The 15225-nt window shown below is 36.8% G+C and overlaps 1 protein-coding gene across 1 annotated transcript in view; it reads right to left on the bottom strand.

Moving 5' to 3' along the window:
- Window positions 1–3795: 3795 nt before the first annotated feature.
- Window positions 3796–15225, bottom strand: part of LOC129757182 (uncharacterized) — a 48968-nt gene continuing 37538 nt past the window's right edge. Inside the window, exons 3-5 of the mRNA XM_055754314.1 lie at window positions 6803–7040; window positions 4778–4863; window positions 3796–4716 (exon numbers count right to left, since the gene is read on the bottom strand). Coding sequence (XP_055610289.1) covers window positions 4172–4716; window positions 4778–4863; window positions 6803–7040 — 869 coding nt within the window. The 3' untranslated portion in view covers window positions 3796–4171. The remainder of the gene's footprint in view (window positions 4717–4777; window positions 4864–6802; window positions 7041–15225) is intronic.

Consider the following 15225-nt stretch of genomic DNA (forward strand, 5'->3'; position numbering starts at 1 on the left):
GAGCGACAAAAGAAGGATTTGAAATTTGTTCCGACCGATAGTAAAAAAAATTAAATTATTTCCATTATTGTGTACTAATTTTGCAAAAAACCAACTGGCATCTCTAGCCGGGTGTTCCGTTGATTTTGACGTGCGAATGTGACAAGTATGACAGAAGGGATGAATGGTTTGTTAAGCGGTTCGAGTTCAGTTTTACGATTAAAGAAAAATTGAAGGAAATCGTTCATATCGTTATATTACCTTTTCAGATACCATCGCACGTTTTCATATTTCGTTCATTTTTCGTTGTTATCGTTGGCGAATTAAAGTTTGGAAGAACAGCTACGTTTACAGATACAATCACTATTTCTGAAACCGTAGATGTATCGTAGAGACTGTTTAAGATACGGTTTTTTAGTATGCGGGAGGCTAAACCGTAATTCGAGAAATACGTTCTGGAATCCATTGAATGGGAAGTCGAGCACGATCTTTCTGATCCCAACGCAGCTGCAGAGACATTTACGAATATCCTTAGTTACACCATCGATCGCCATGTACCGAAACGTAGCTTAGGTGCTATTCTACGGACTCCGTGGGTCACTAAAGAACTGCGGCAACTCAAGACAGCTAAAAAACGTGCTCTTCGTAACTATAACAAGCACAAGTCGCTCTACGCTCAGAACGAATACCGCAAACTGAACTCGGCATATAAAAAGACCAGTAAGCGCTGCTACCAAAATTATCTTAATCGGCTACAGCGAAACTTCAAGACCAGTCCGAAAAAATTTTGGAAGCACGTAAAAAATCAGCGGAAAGAAACAGGGCTCCCGTCCCACATGTTTCTGGACAACAACACAGCTGATTCCGACCCCGAAATTTGTGAGCTCTTCGCCGGGAAATTCTCAAGCGTCTTTACAACTGAGGGCATTTCTTTAGAGCAACTAACCAGGGCTGTCCGGAATATTTTACCTCTAGGTTCATCTTTGAATGGATTCCTTATTGAAGATGCAGCCATCTTGAAAGCGACAGCAAAGTTGAAAAATTCAACCTCTACGGGCCCGGACGGTATACCAGCAACTTTTTTAAAACGTTTTATGCCACTTTTGCTGACTCCCATCAAATATATTTTTCAATCATCGCTGGACAACGCAATTTTTCCCTCATTGTGGAAGGAAGCTCATATGTTTCCTGTCCACAAAAAAGGGGACAAGCGAGATGTTAGCAAGTACCGTGGGATATCAGCCCTATGCGCGATATCCAAACTCTTTGAACTGGTTGTTATGGATCCTGTTTTCTCGTTCTGCAAGCCTCACATTTCCAACGACCAGCATGGATTCATGCCTAAACGATCCACAACTACCAACTTACTGAGCTTCACATCTTTCATTCAAGAGCAAGACTGCTTTGCCCGGAAGACCCAAACTGACGTCATTTACACTGATCTCTCTGCTGCGTTCGACAAGGTGAACCATGATATTGCTATTGCAAAGCTCGGACGCTAAGGATTCTGTGGATCTCTTCTGGATTGGTTCCGGAGTTATTTAACGGGACGGAAATTATCCGTTCGAACTGGTGAATCCTTTTCCAGGCAATTCCCTGCCCCTTCAGGTGTGCCCAAGGAAGCCATTTAGGACCGATAATTTTCGTAATCTACTTCAATGACGCACTCTCGCTTCTGGACGGCACCAAACTCGCTTATGCTGATGACCTCAAACTTTTTCACGCCATAAACAAACAAGACGACATCGACTTTTTACAGCAGCAATTTTCTGAATTTGCTCACTGGTGCGACATCAAATGCTCGGTTATGACATTTTCCCGTAAGCGGCACACTCTTCATGCTGAGTACATCCTTGGAAGCGATACCATCACCCGAGTCGAACACATCAACGATCTAGGAGTTATCCTCGATCAACGACTGGAGTACAAGACTCACACGAACTATGTTGTTGACAAAGCTTCTAGAAACCTTGGATTCCTGTTTCGCATGGCCAAAGACCGTCTGGTGCCCCTTCTATCAGAACGGAGCTGAACGAATCGAGGCTATCCAGCGGCGCTTCCTGCGGTATGCACTACGTCACCTGAATTGGCACGATCCGTTTCGTCTGCCAAGCTACGAAAATCGTTGCCGCCTCATAGATTTGGATACGCTTCAAGTTCGTAGGAAAGCTACTCGAGCTCTGGTTGTGGCTGACCTGCTGACATCAAGAATTGACTCTCCCACGCTGCTGGAGGCTGTTCCTCTTAGTGTACGACCCCGAGGATTAAGAAACCAGCATTTTCAGCTTTACGTTCCCATTCGTCTGAACAACTATGGGGCCAACAAAGCTTTTGTGGGAATTATAAAAACTTTTAATCGTTTTGCTGAGCATTTTGACTTTGACGTTTCGAGAAATGTGTTACGAAGGAAAATATTAGACGTGTCTAGAACTGTGTCGAGTGGATTTTAAGTTTAGAAAGTTAATTAGGATTAAGTTATCATTTGGATCAACATGTGATCCGTTGATTTTTTTTATACAAATAAACAAATAGTGTTATTAGCGCTCATATTTGGTTTTTTTTATCTGCATGTATAATATTTATCTAAAGAATTATAAATCCAAATAATACTTATAGAAATACCTAGGATTTTAAAATCAGGGACAATTGAAAAATGTTTTTATGTTTATTGTAAAGACATCACTTCAGATGCCGAAAAACCAAATGATGCCAATGTAGACAATTTCATCAGTGATGTCATCAACGGTTTAGTGAGTAAACAAATTCAAATAAAATAACATTTATTGCATTCCTAAATCTCCTAAATTCACTTTGCATAACATCAAAAGTTAAGTCGATTCCGAGACGAATTTGATTAAGTAACTAAAGCTTAGTTCTTTTAGAAATGGGACAGTTACGAATGCCTGTATCTCAAAAACCATTCGTTGGAACCAAATACTTTCTATGAAGAAAAAGAAGGTAATGTTATGATCTTTCATGAAAAAATTTGAAAAAAAATATTTACCGTTTTTTGTTAAAGAAATTTCTACTTTATTCTTGGTATCTCCCATTGGCCGACGCACACTTTTTTCAGTCGTGGTATTGATCAGTTTCTCCAACTTATACTTCGTAAAATCTATATTTAAGGTGGCTTCACCCTCCTTCTTCAATTTCTGATACTTTTTGGTCCAATACTTCTCTGGAAACTGGAAACTGGAAGCATTTTAGTGGATTCAGTTGTTTCGAAATGAACAAATTTGATTATTTTTTACCACATTTTTGAACGTTTTTTTTTTCGGTATCGGTTTTACAGCTTAAGAGCTTTGGAACTATCAAAAAATGGTTGTTTGAGGTTGGATTTCAATGAGTCATTACTACGCAACACTTTCAGTTTATCGGAGAAAATTGTTTTGGACATTTCAGCGATCTACCCTTAGTTTTTCGTTTATTGAAAATTAAAAATGCTGGTATGAGACTTGACTTCCTTGATGATCCTTAACCGTTGTTGCCGATCATGTGCTTCACTTCAATGCTTGATTTGAACTTTGTGGACATTATTGACAGTGTTTGCATACTTATCCACCACAAAAACTCAGTAATTCTTTGAATAATCAACGGTTTTGTCAGCTATCAATTTGATGATGACGTATTTTCAAGGAAACTGTGCAAAATTATTTTTTTCTTTTTCTCTTGCATCGTACATATCTCAAAAACGCGTAAATTTTAAATTTTGAAAAAAATAGGTCGAATAGTACTTTTTACAGGCAACAAAATGCTGTCAAAATTTTTAATATCCAATAACTAGTTAACGAGCTATTAGCAAATGAAAGTGTCCCATTTCTAAAAGAACTAAGCTTTAGAGTACACAATTCAGATCCTTACTTTCATCAATATAAATAAATAGCAATTCAACAGTGAATTTTTACACGACTGTACACGACATATTCACTATTTCTAATTACGTGTTACGAATATACTTTGTACATTCCATTTAAAGGTAGGTATCCTAATCTTAGATTTAAGTTTAAAATTAATGTATTTAAAATACGTTCCTAGTGTTCCTAGTCTGGGTTTTGTCAAGTAGGGTATTGTAGTTTTCAACGCTTGTCTCATGCAACTTTTTATTTTCCTACTAACTCAAACATTTTCAAAAACTTGCTGGATAAAACACTAAAACGATAACAAATGGAATTAAGAGATTAAAACTTCAGTCTCACACAAGCGTAGACAACTCATGTGGCGAGTTTGTTGCAGTGACATTGCTAATATCGAGAGTGGCCGTGTTTAAATTGGCTGGCATTCCGGGACTAACGGAACCGCTGGCATCCCGCCCTAGAAGTGCATTGACCTTGGGCGTAGGCGGAGTTGCCGTAGCCGCCCGAATCCCTCCGTAGGATGGCAAGTACGAGTGGTTAAAACTGATGTGGGAATGATTACCCGAAAGTGGAGTTACTGGAGTTAGCTGCGTTACGGGCGTGTGGTTATGAGTAGCGTGACTGTGATTCAGTCCCATATGCGGACCATGGCCGTTCTGGTTGAGATATTGTGCAGGTTGGGATATCGTACTGATCTGCGGCGAGAGTGTTAGGTTCAGATTGAGGGGAGTGGATTGTCGTACGCTGATCGTTTTCTCCCGTTGCCAGACGAACACATTGTGAACCATGGCGCCGCCACAGAAAACAATTCCAACTCCTATTAGTATGCTCGTCACAATAGCTGGAGTTGAGTGGAACTGTGTGAAGGTGTACAAAATAATTCCTGTAAGAAGCAATGTAGAATTTAGGCGAAATTTCAAAATCAATATTCGTTTCAAATTTACCTGTTAAAAATATAGGTATTGATATGAAGAATCCGCCAACCGCACAAACTCGACTAACGCTCGATTTCTGAAGATATTTGTTACCTCTGAAAATTGAAAAAAGAAACAGTTGATTAAACATGGATTAATGCCGCATGGAAATACTGAAAGATTCAACTTTACTACAAAAAAATGAGAATTACATTCTGGCCGTAGATTGCCCCAAATTTGTATGAGAAATTTCAAGCTTGTGAAATGTTATGCGCTGCAGGCTTAAATTGATCCTAGGCCTAGTACAAGGTCTCATGAAAAATTTGGACCAGATCGGATCACGGGAAGGGGTCGCTCAACGAGCCCTAAGTTTGTATGGGATTTTGAGACATTTTGTTCGGGAGGAACATGAAAATCCAGTTTTTCATGAATAACTTTGGCCCCCTTTTTCTTAAAGCTCAAACTATGACAAATATTTCATCCGAAGACAGCATTTCGATTCGACTTATGGTAAAAAAGTTATTAGACTTAAAAAAATGGGGTAACTTTTTTCAGGGTGATATTCATCACTGTTAATGCTGCGTCAAAATGTTCGAAGCAGTGTCTCTCCTGAATAGTAATGAATATCACCCTTAAAAAAGATAACTATTTTTTGAAGCTTAAAGGCTGGAACAAATATCAATTTCTTCTTTTGTCACCCCCCCCCCCGCCCCCCCCCTTCGAAAGTTCCAAAATCCTGAAGGGGTGAAAAAATAAAGTTAGAAGTATTTTAAGTAAATTTCAAATAAAAATTCAAATATTCGAAAGATGACAAGACCAAAAACCAAATTTTGGAAGATGGAAGTTAATTCACATTTTGTATTCTTGATTTTATTGAATTTTTAGATAAAAAAAAAACTTGATTTATAGGTTTATTAAATCAAGTTAAATAAAAAAATAAATAGTTTTATGCAATGGAATAGTATGCAAATTGGTTGCATACAAGCTTTCGTGCAATTTATTCCAATTTATTTGTTTTTTCACGTTATTTTTTATTGTCCCCCCCCTCGCGATGTTCCAACTTCGAGTGACAAAAGAAGAATTTGAAATTTGTTCCGGCTAAACTTTTGTTTCTTAACTTGAATCGAAATGTAGTCTTTGGATGAAATATTTGTCATAAATTAAACTTTAGGAAAAACCCTTTTTAAAGAAATCGGCCGAAGGGTACCGAAATTATTCATTGAAAACTAGATTTTCGTGTTCCTCCCGAACAAAATGTCCCAAAACCCCATACAAACTTTATGCTCGTTGAGCGACCTCTTTCCGTGATCCGATCTGGCCCAAATTTGGCATGAGACCTTGTCCTAGGCCTGGGATCAATTTAAGCCTGCAGCGCATAACTTTTTCAAACGTCGGGTCATTTGGGGCACTCTTATGCTGATGGTTTAACTGAATTGAGTTTTTTGTCACAAAATATTACTTCTTCCACTTCCCTTCAACCCCACTGATCAATATCACGATCAACTAATCCAGATATCAAATTGAGCAAACCCTAAGGATCACCCCAAACGCCCTGACGTTAAAAAATTTGTGAAAAAAAGTAAAAACTTCCATTAAAATTTCCTAATTATTTCTGTAAACACAGTAAAAAATTTAAAAACTATATTGAAGTGAAGGTCTAAGTCAGGGAGCAACTATTGAAAATACGATAAGTAGTTTTGATCAAAACAAAAATTAAATAATTCTTTTTATTTATATTTTATTGTTTAATTTTTTGTCATTTCTGTCACTTTTTTATTTTTGTCGTTTTCGGTAATTTTTGTTAGCGTCTTTTATGTATGTCTTTTATTCTCATGGAATTCTCACCCTAATTTTCAAATGTGGTTATTGGTAAGCGTTGTACAATAACTTTTTTTTATGTCACGATCGATGAACCTGACATGTGAATGCGCGCATATGAGGAATGTAACATTCAAACAGCCTTCTAGCCAAAAAAAACCAAGGGACCGTCGTTATTCTTTACGAACCCTCGAATTTTTTTTTTTGTCCGTTTGCTTTCTTTTATTATGTACTCACCTTCCGGTTGTTGCAGGTGCACGGACTAATTTAACAGCGAACAAGAACTGGATGGCACACACTAGCAAACAGCAGAGGTTCAGCGACAGTGAAAGGGCACACAGTGCCAGGGTGACGTCGTACACGATTGCATAGTCCTCGAGCACCGTGGGTCCAACCGTAGGTGGTGGAGGATCTCGACCGCCAGGAGAAATTTTCAACAAGAAAATTAACGATAATAAAGCTAACAGAAGAGACACTGTAAGAAAATAAAAGAAAAAAACAAATAAACATAAGACAATTTGAAATTGCTGTCATTCACTTAAATTTAAAGACTTCATCAGCCCTTAATGTTAGAAAGATAAATAGACACAACACATTCCACCAATGAATCTTTGAAAATATTTTAAATCAAATTGTAAAATAATTCATAAGCAACCGCTATAAAATGAGAGCTGCAGCTGAGTTGTAATCCAAAAATAACTTAAAGTAATATTCTGAATCTTGATCTATAAATTTGTGTTAAAGATCTGATAATTTTAATCTGTTTCTTTAAGCTTCGCCCTAAAAAATGAGGGTCTCAAATAAATCGTACGCAAACAATCCAACTGATAAAATATGGTTGTTTTTGCTTGATATATTCTGGATTTATGCTAAAAAACTGATAAGAGAGCCCCTCCCCTGTCCTTACCTTCCCCCCCTGCTGAATGGGGGGGTGGTTTTTAATAATCATACCCATTTTATTCATTCCCAAAAATCTTCTTGTATCAAATATTGTTCCATTGGTTGATAAGTTCTTAAGCTTTACACCAAAATTTATATGGAACCCCCTCCTTTCTTCTCCTTTCTACACTGTAAAGCGTAAGGGTCAATAACAATCGTAGAAACATATCTCATAACCAAATACCTTTCCATGCCATATTTGTCTCCATTTGTTGGCTTCATTAGCATAAATTGAGAACTAATGCTAACAAAATTGTATTGGGCTCACCTCCCTCCTCCTATGTACTTACTTACTCACTGAAAAGAGGATGGTGTGTCAGATAATCATAGAATCATACCAAAATGATTTTCCATGTTAAGTTTCGTCTATTTCTCGGAAAAAAAGTTAAGTGTAAGCTTTTCTCTTCCCTTCCTTTATTCCCAATTCTATCATCCCACCGTTTGACATAAAAATATTTCTCGTATTAAAATACCATCCCATGGCAAATTTGGTTTAGTTGCGTTGTAAATATTTGAGTTATTCATAAACTTGAAAGGAAGTACAATCCCCCTTCCGTTCTCCCCATTGAATGGTGGGGTGAGAACTTAATATTCATAAAAGTATTTTTAGTTCTCAAATACTTTTTGATACCAAATTTTATTTCATTTGCTCTATTAATTCTCGAGTTATGCAAAAAAAAATGTATGGAACCCCCCTTTCCCCCTTTAAATCTTTCCGTTGAAAAAAGGCGGGGCTTCAATTTATAATAGAAACATTTCTCGTATCCAAATACCCTCACATGCCAAATATGGTTCAAATTCTTCTCCCCCTTTTCATCTACCTTTTCGAAGGAGTGAGGGATACGAAATATTCATAGAAGCATTTCTCGTACACAAATATCATTCCATGCCAAATTTGGTTCCATTTGTTGTTGTAGTTCTTGTGCTATGCAATAAAAATTGTATGAAACTTCCCTCCCTCTTTCCTTTCTCTCCGCTGGAAGAAGGAAGTGGTCTCAAACAATCATTAGAACATGTCACGTTCTCAAATACCCGCCGATGCCAAATTTGGTTCCATTTGCTTAATAAGTTTTTGAGTTGTGTAAAAAATTATAAAAGAGGCCCCTCTACCCTTTATTTCTCTCTACAGGAAAGAGGAATGTGTCTCAAATAATCAAGAAATATTTTTCGAATCCAAATAATCTCCCATGCCAAATTTGGTTCCATTTGCTTTATTAGTTTTTAAGTTCCCGTGCCAAATTTGGTTCTAATATCTTGATTAGTTTTCGAGTTATATGAAAAATTGTAAGGTAGCCCCCTTCCCTCTTCCTATCTCCCCACTGGGAGGAGGGAGGGGTACTTTATATTCGCAGAAATATTCCTCGTACCGAAATACCACCCCATGCCAATTTTGATACCATTTGCTTGATGGGTGCTCGAGTTATGCAAAAAAATATCTTTTATTTGGGAGGGCCCTCCCCTCCTTCATGAGAGAGGGAGGGGTCCCAAACCATAATAGGAACCTTCCCTTGCCTCCAATACCCCCACCTGTCAAGTTTCACGCAAATCGGTTCTGTAGTTTTCGAGTCTATAGGGAACAGACAGACAGACAGACAGAAATTCATTTTTATATATATAGATATAGATGAAAAATTATGTCATGAATTAATTAAATTCTACTGAGTTGTGAAATTTCAAAAGTTCAGTAGTTTGAAAATTCCTTAAGGTATCATATTGATATTTGTTAAAAACATTTAAATTTAGCTCATAGTTCATCACAACATTTGTTGATGTTCTTAGAAACTTTAATTTGAAGTTGATAATGAATGGACATAATTCGAAAGAGCAATATACGTGGGAAAACCCAGTTGAAAGGATTTAAAAATATACCAAATATGTATAAAGAGTTCAACATATTTCAAAACTTTGATTAGCAAATTATTCCTGCGAACCTTTGCATTGCATCATGACACATAGTAGGAGTTTCATAAGGAAACTTTAAGGAGCTCAAGAGCATAGGTTTTGACTAGGGTGAATTCCATGTCACATTACCCTCACCCCCAAACATTCAGCGTGAGATTTGTAGAGGGATGGCGTACAGCAAATCTCCGCAAAACAAATCATCACATGTGCTGCACTTCCCTTCTTCTTATCGACTACATTGACTTGACCGGCGTCATTATTGGTTCATATTAAAGATTGAGATTCTCAAAACCGCACAGTGAGGCACATTGCTTGATCCCAGCAACCTTTCATTTGGTTCATTGTGCAATGTTGATTATTTCGAACCAATCACGAAGTGCAACCATTATGCCATTGGCCAGGAGGGGCCGTAGGTGGACCGTAGTTGATATCAAGATCAAGCTCAAGCTCAAGCTGACTGTCAAACAAACGATTAAAAATAGTGTCAAATAAGTGAATACACGTCACGAAAAAGTCTTTGACTTTTTCCTTATAAGCTTCACATTCAAGATTCGGCTAGGGTTCAGGAGAAACATCTGGAGCTATCATCATTTGGAAATCATTCAAAAATAATAACATCGCTAGAACGCGCACAAAGAACGCTAAACTGAACCGGATTGTTATGGTGTTACTTTACCCGAGCTTGCTCGGATATTTGACACAAAATTTAGGAAAAGTTTGGTGCGGTCAGTTTCCCGGATTTCGTGAAAAATGTCTGGATTCCTCACAGATTTTTTCACTTTATTTCAAAACTGATCAAAAAAAAACTTGAATTGAGTTATTTAAATATAATAGTTTTTATTTTTACTTCCAAAAACAATTTTTAGAGCATGTTTTATTTAAATAATCATGATCAGTTTTTCGGAAGCCTAAAATACGATGTAAAATCTGCTGATGTGTTTTGTTGAGAAAATATGTGTATTTTTATTGAATATCTCCGTAGTTTTGACCAAATTTGCCCAGATATTGTCCGGATTTTGCGTTGAAAAAAATTTTGCGAGATAAAATAGCTCGGATTCTAAACCTCCTAACCTACTAAGAACTCAACGAGTTATTTAATCTTGAATTTAATTTAAATTTTGAGAAGAAAAAATACATAAAAAAATATATTTGAATGATTTACTGTGTTAACCTTACGGAATAAGCTTACTTATTCAAGTAAATACTGAGGGATGAATGACGAAAAATTGCTGGAAACGTTCAGCAATCCAAATTTTTGCTGGAAACCAGCCATCGGTTTTCGAATTGCTGGATTTTTCAGCAATCGGTTGTGTTCTTGTCATTTTTGCTGAAAAATCAGAAATCGGTTTTCAAATTGCTGGACTTTCCAGCAATTGGTCTAGTTTGCTGGAAAATCAGCAATCGAATTGTCACATTGGAGTTTGTTTGTTTTCGTACGCTGAAGCAAGGTGAGACTCTATTTTACGAATTTTGGTTAGATTAATATAATTATTTTCATTTTCCTCTATATTCTAGCAACCAGACATAAGTCAAGGGTGAGTTTTTATTGGACAGATTTCATAAAAGGTACTAATCAGAGCTCTTTTCTCAGGTGTCGAATGATCAACACTTTGGCACAAAGCTGCCACTCCAGGGCCGGTGTTGGAAAATTAAAAAAAACAATCTTGGAAATAAATGCAAACATAATTTAAAAATGAAACAGCAAAATTTTGCTGGTTTCCAGCAAAAAAAAAATTGCTGTGTATATATCTTGCGTGAGCTTTCATTATGTCGTATGAAACATCTTAAGAATTCACAGAAAGCTGCTGCAAAACTTATAAAAAAAACTTGAAAATTTGTATCTCACATATAGAATATGTTGTCCAGGCTATGATGATTCTAAATGGATAGAAATTGCGACTAGTTTATGTCAGTTTTTGTAATTTTTCGTTATTAAACTGTTTGTTTACATTTTGTTTTTGTTCCTAATGAAAGCTCACGCGAGATATATAAAAATGAATATTTGTCTGTCTGTCTGTTCCCTATAGACTCGAAAACTACTGAACCAATCATTGTGAAAATTGGTTCAAAGGGTTTTTGGGGCTGGAGATGGTTTCTAAAATACTTTAAACGGCTCCGACTTAACGGAAGGGGGACTCCCATACAAAATTAATTAAAATATGACATAATTAGAACAATTTTCAGAAACAACTGAACCGATCAATACTTGGTGTGTAACCGTTTTAAAGACTGGGAATAGTTTTCAAAATACTTTCCAACCCCTGCGGATCCGAAAGAAGGGCTCCCTTACAAAATTAACAATAATTTTTCACAATTCGTACAATTAACGGAAATTACTAAACCGATCAATGTGAAACATGGTGTGTAGACGTTTTAAAGGCTGGGCATAGTTTTCAAAATACTTTCAAACCTCTCAAAATCCAATCAAGGGGGGCTCTCATACAAAATTATCAGAAATTATACACATTTTGAACAGTGTTCGAAAGCTTCTGAACCGATAAACGTGAAATTTTGTGTGTAACCGTTTTCGAGACCGAGAATGGTTTTGGTAATAGTTTCAAACAGTGTTCAGAAAATCACTAATTTTCAATGAATGTTTCTGCACTTCGCACCTGAACGTACAGCAGTCGGGTTTCGTTATTGATTGCTACTGGACCTACCCGATCATCGATCGTTCAATTCATCGCTGAAATACAGATCACCTTGCTGTCAAAACAGTGCAGCACCATCATCAAATTGGAATCTCACCAATGCGCAATGCATATGGCGAATCATGTTGGTCTTCGATCAGGAGTGAATGGATCAGGCAGTGAGTGAGTGATATATGAAACCGATCATTAGCGTATTTTGTTTGATTTGAAACATAGCTAATTAATAAATTTATTTGTTGTTATAACGTTTTTTAACATCAGTATGATCAAAATCAAACTGTAGTTGTGTTCGTGAGGGAAAGATGTTCATTTTGCCATGGTTTTCCATTTTTACAAGTTCTCTTATTAAACTGTCGTCCGTCACGTTAAAATTACAGAGAATTTATGGTGTCACGCACAAGTGTTCGATTTTTCTCGTCCTGCAAAAAATAATTTTGAATTTCATATAATTCAGGCAGATACTGAGTGAGCTACATTCAGAATGGATCAGTTTGTATCTCACTCGTCTCCGATAGGCGATGTTTGCTAAACCGATGATTCTGAATGATGCGACTCGGTTTGCATAGCTGATTGGAGCGCTGATCGAGATTGCATACCAGCCAGGCGAAGCAGTTGCGAGAGGCGCTATCCCATTATACAATCAGAATGTTTCCAACAGGAAACGCATCCTGAGTGTTTGTTTTGATTGACTTCCGGAACACAAAAATTAATACATAATTGACAAAATTTTAACAATCCTTGAAGGATTATTGGTAAAAATTGATAAACGTAAGCGTTTTGACTAAATGAGACGATCTTTGGAATTGACAAACAAGTTTTTCTTAACCAAATTGGATGATATATTGTATTGATAGACGCTTCCCATTTTAATGAAAGAAGATCCTCATCTAAATAAATAAAAATGAATTTCTGTCTGTCTGTCTGTTCCCTATAGACTCGAAAACTACTGAAGCAAGTTGCGTGAAACTTGGCATATGAAGGTTTTGGAGGCCGGGGAGGTTCCTATAATAGTTTGGGACCCCTCCCTTTCATCCTACGGCCTTGGTGCGTACATTTTGTAATAGTACAGCTTAAAAAAACAGATTTGTGCAAAATTTCAGCTCAATCGGACCTGATTTTGGACGTATGTCATCAACGAGCTCAAAGTTACTATTTATTACTCTAAAAAACACCAAATATGGTCCAGTGAAAACGGGAAAATCAAAATTTTAATTTTGATGCCAAATGACTTAAAATTGTCTAAAACATCTAGATCTGATTTTGATTTCAAAAAACATTTTTTTGTCAAGAATCAACTTTTTAAAACTTACCGTTTATCGAAAAAAAACCGATAGATTTCTATGAAATGTTTAAGAATGTAAAATAAATTACAAATCGCGACAAACCACATGAAGGCATGTTTAAAATGCATATAATATTTAATTTTTCACTAGAACGTTCCATTTATTTTCCTTTGGAGGGTAGGTGAGAGCTGGGAAGGAGATGGGGAGTGTCTTAAAACCCTCTAGAACCCAAATTTTTTTTTGCTGAAAAATTCACAAAAAGTTGTATTTTGTGATTGAAAACAACTTTTGTTCTACGAAAAACCATATTAATGGAAAATATTTGATTTAGCAAACAAAATATTTTTAAACAAGTTTTGAATCCATCATTTTTAATCAACTTCGGTTATTTTTTTTTTTATTTTATCAATCCAGCATTTTTGTAACACTTAAGGCTACAGATTTATAATTTTTTTGATCGAAAAATTATATAAAACTATGTGATCTGAATTTAAAATTATTACAATTATTGTGTTTTTTTAATGTTGATTTTTGAAAAAATGGGCCATTTTCTCGTTTTTATTGGTTTTTAAGCTTCGCATAGCTATAGCGAATGCCAAGCGCATGCGTTTTTTTGTAAAATAACTATTCGATGCGGGTTTTTTTTTTGTCTATTTATGAGCAGGGAAAAGCCCGCGGGAGTGTTCCTCCTCTTGAGGTCCTTCTCCAGTGGGCGCAAAACCTCCTCATCATTCTTTATTTTTTATGTTTTTTTTCAATTTTTGTTTTTACAATAGGTGCATTCACTTCGTTTGTTAACACTTCTTTCAAAGTACATTCAAAATTTCACTTTTTTAACACTTATAACAGTTTTTAGCGTTGCTCTCGGGTGAAGTTGATTGATGCCGGCAGGTGATGTTGATGGTTGGTGGCGGTGGTTGATGAGGGCGGTTGGTGGTGGCGGTCGGAGGAGGCGGTTGGTGGTGGCGGTGGTAGTGGCGGAAACGAAATAAATTTAAACGGAATTGTAAAAATTTTGAATTGTTGGGGTGGCTGTTGCCTATTCAAAACAGGCGAATGATGGGAGGTATATGTTCACATTGCTTCCAGCGAGACAGATCTCTGTAAAGGAAGCGCTTATTGGCTAGGACTCACTAATAGAAATCATCGGATTTCGGAACGTTAATTAAAATAACTCCCTAGTTTATTTCTTATGTGTCGTTTCAGCATGGCTTTGAACTTGTTCATATTCGTTTCATCCCTAAGGGCTCTAGGGAGATTGTTGTAAACGAGTTTACCGTAGTAGGGAAATGCTCGCCGAGTCATTTCAGTATTCGGTCGACTTATTGAGATGGTGGCTTGGGCACGAAGGGCATATTCGTGGCTTGGTTGTTCATATACAACGTTGTGATGAGCACGTTGGTCATTCAAATGCGAGTGGATGATCAAGATGGCTTGTAGTTCTCTTAATGCTTTTATAGGTAGAGTTGAGTTCAATGCTTGAGAGTACAGCAGTCTTGAGGCGTACATTCTCGGTCGGTTGTAAATAGCTTTTAAGCAGCGGTTTTGTGCAGCTTGAAGCTTTTTCAAATGTGTCTCTGCTGAACCGCCCCAAAGAAACACCTGATACTGCAGCCTAGACTGGACGAATGCTTGGTACATTAACAGTAATTGTTTTCTTGGGACATATCTCTTCATTTTCCATAACAAGCCACATGTTGCGCTTACTTCTGTTTGTAGTTTTTTAATGTGGTTGGACCATTTTAACTTGCTATCGATGTTTAGTCCAAGATAAGTAAAGTTTTCCACTTTTTCGATTGGTACAGATTCAACCGTAAGCTCTTCATGTAGCTGTTGTGATCTATTGGACGCTGATACAATCATATATTTGGACTTCGTTAGGTTT

This window comes from Uranotaenia lowii, chromosome 3 (assembly GCF_029784155.1).
Source record: "Uranotaenia lowii strain MFRU-FL chromosome 3, ASM2978415v1, whole genome shotgun sequence".
Taxonomy (NCBI): Eukaryota; Metazoa; Arthropoda; class Insecta; order Diptera; family Culicidae; genus Uranotaenia; species Uranotaenia lowii.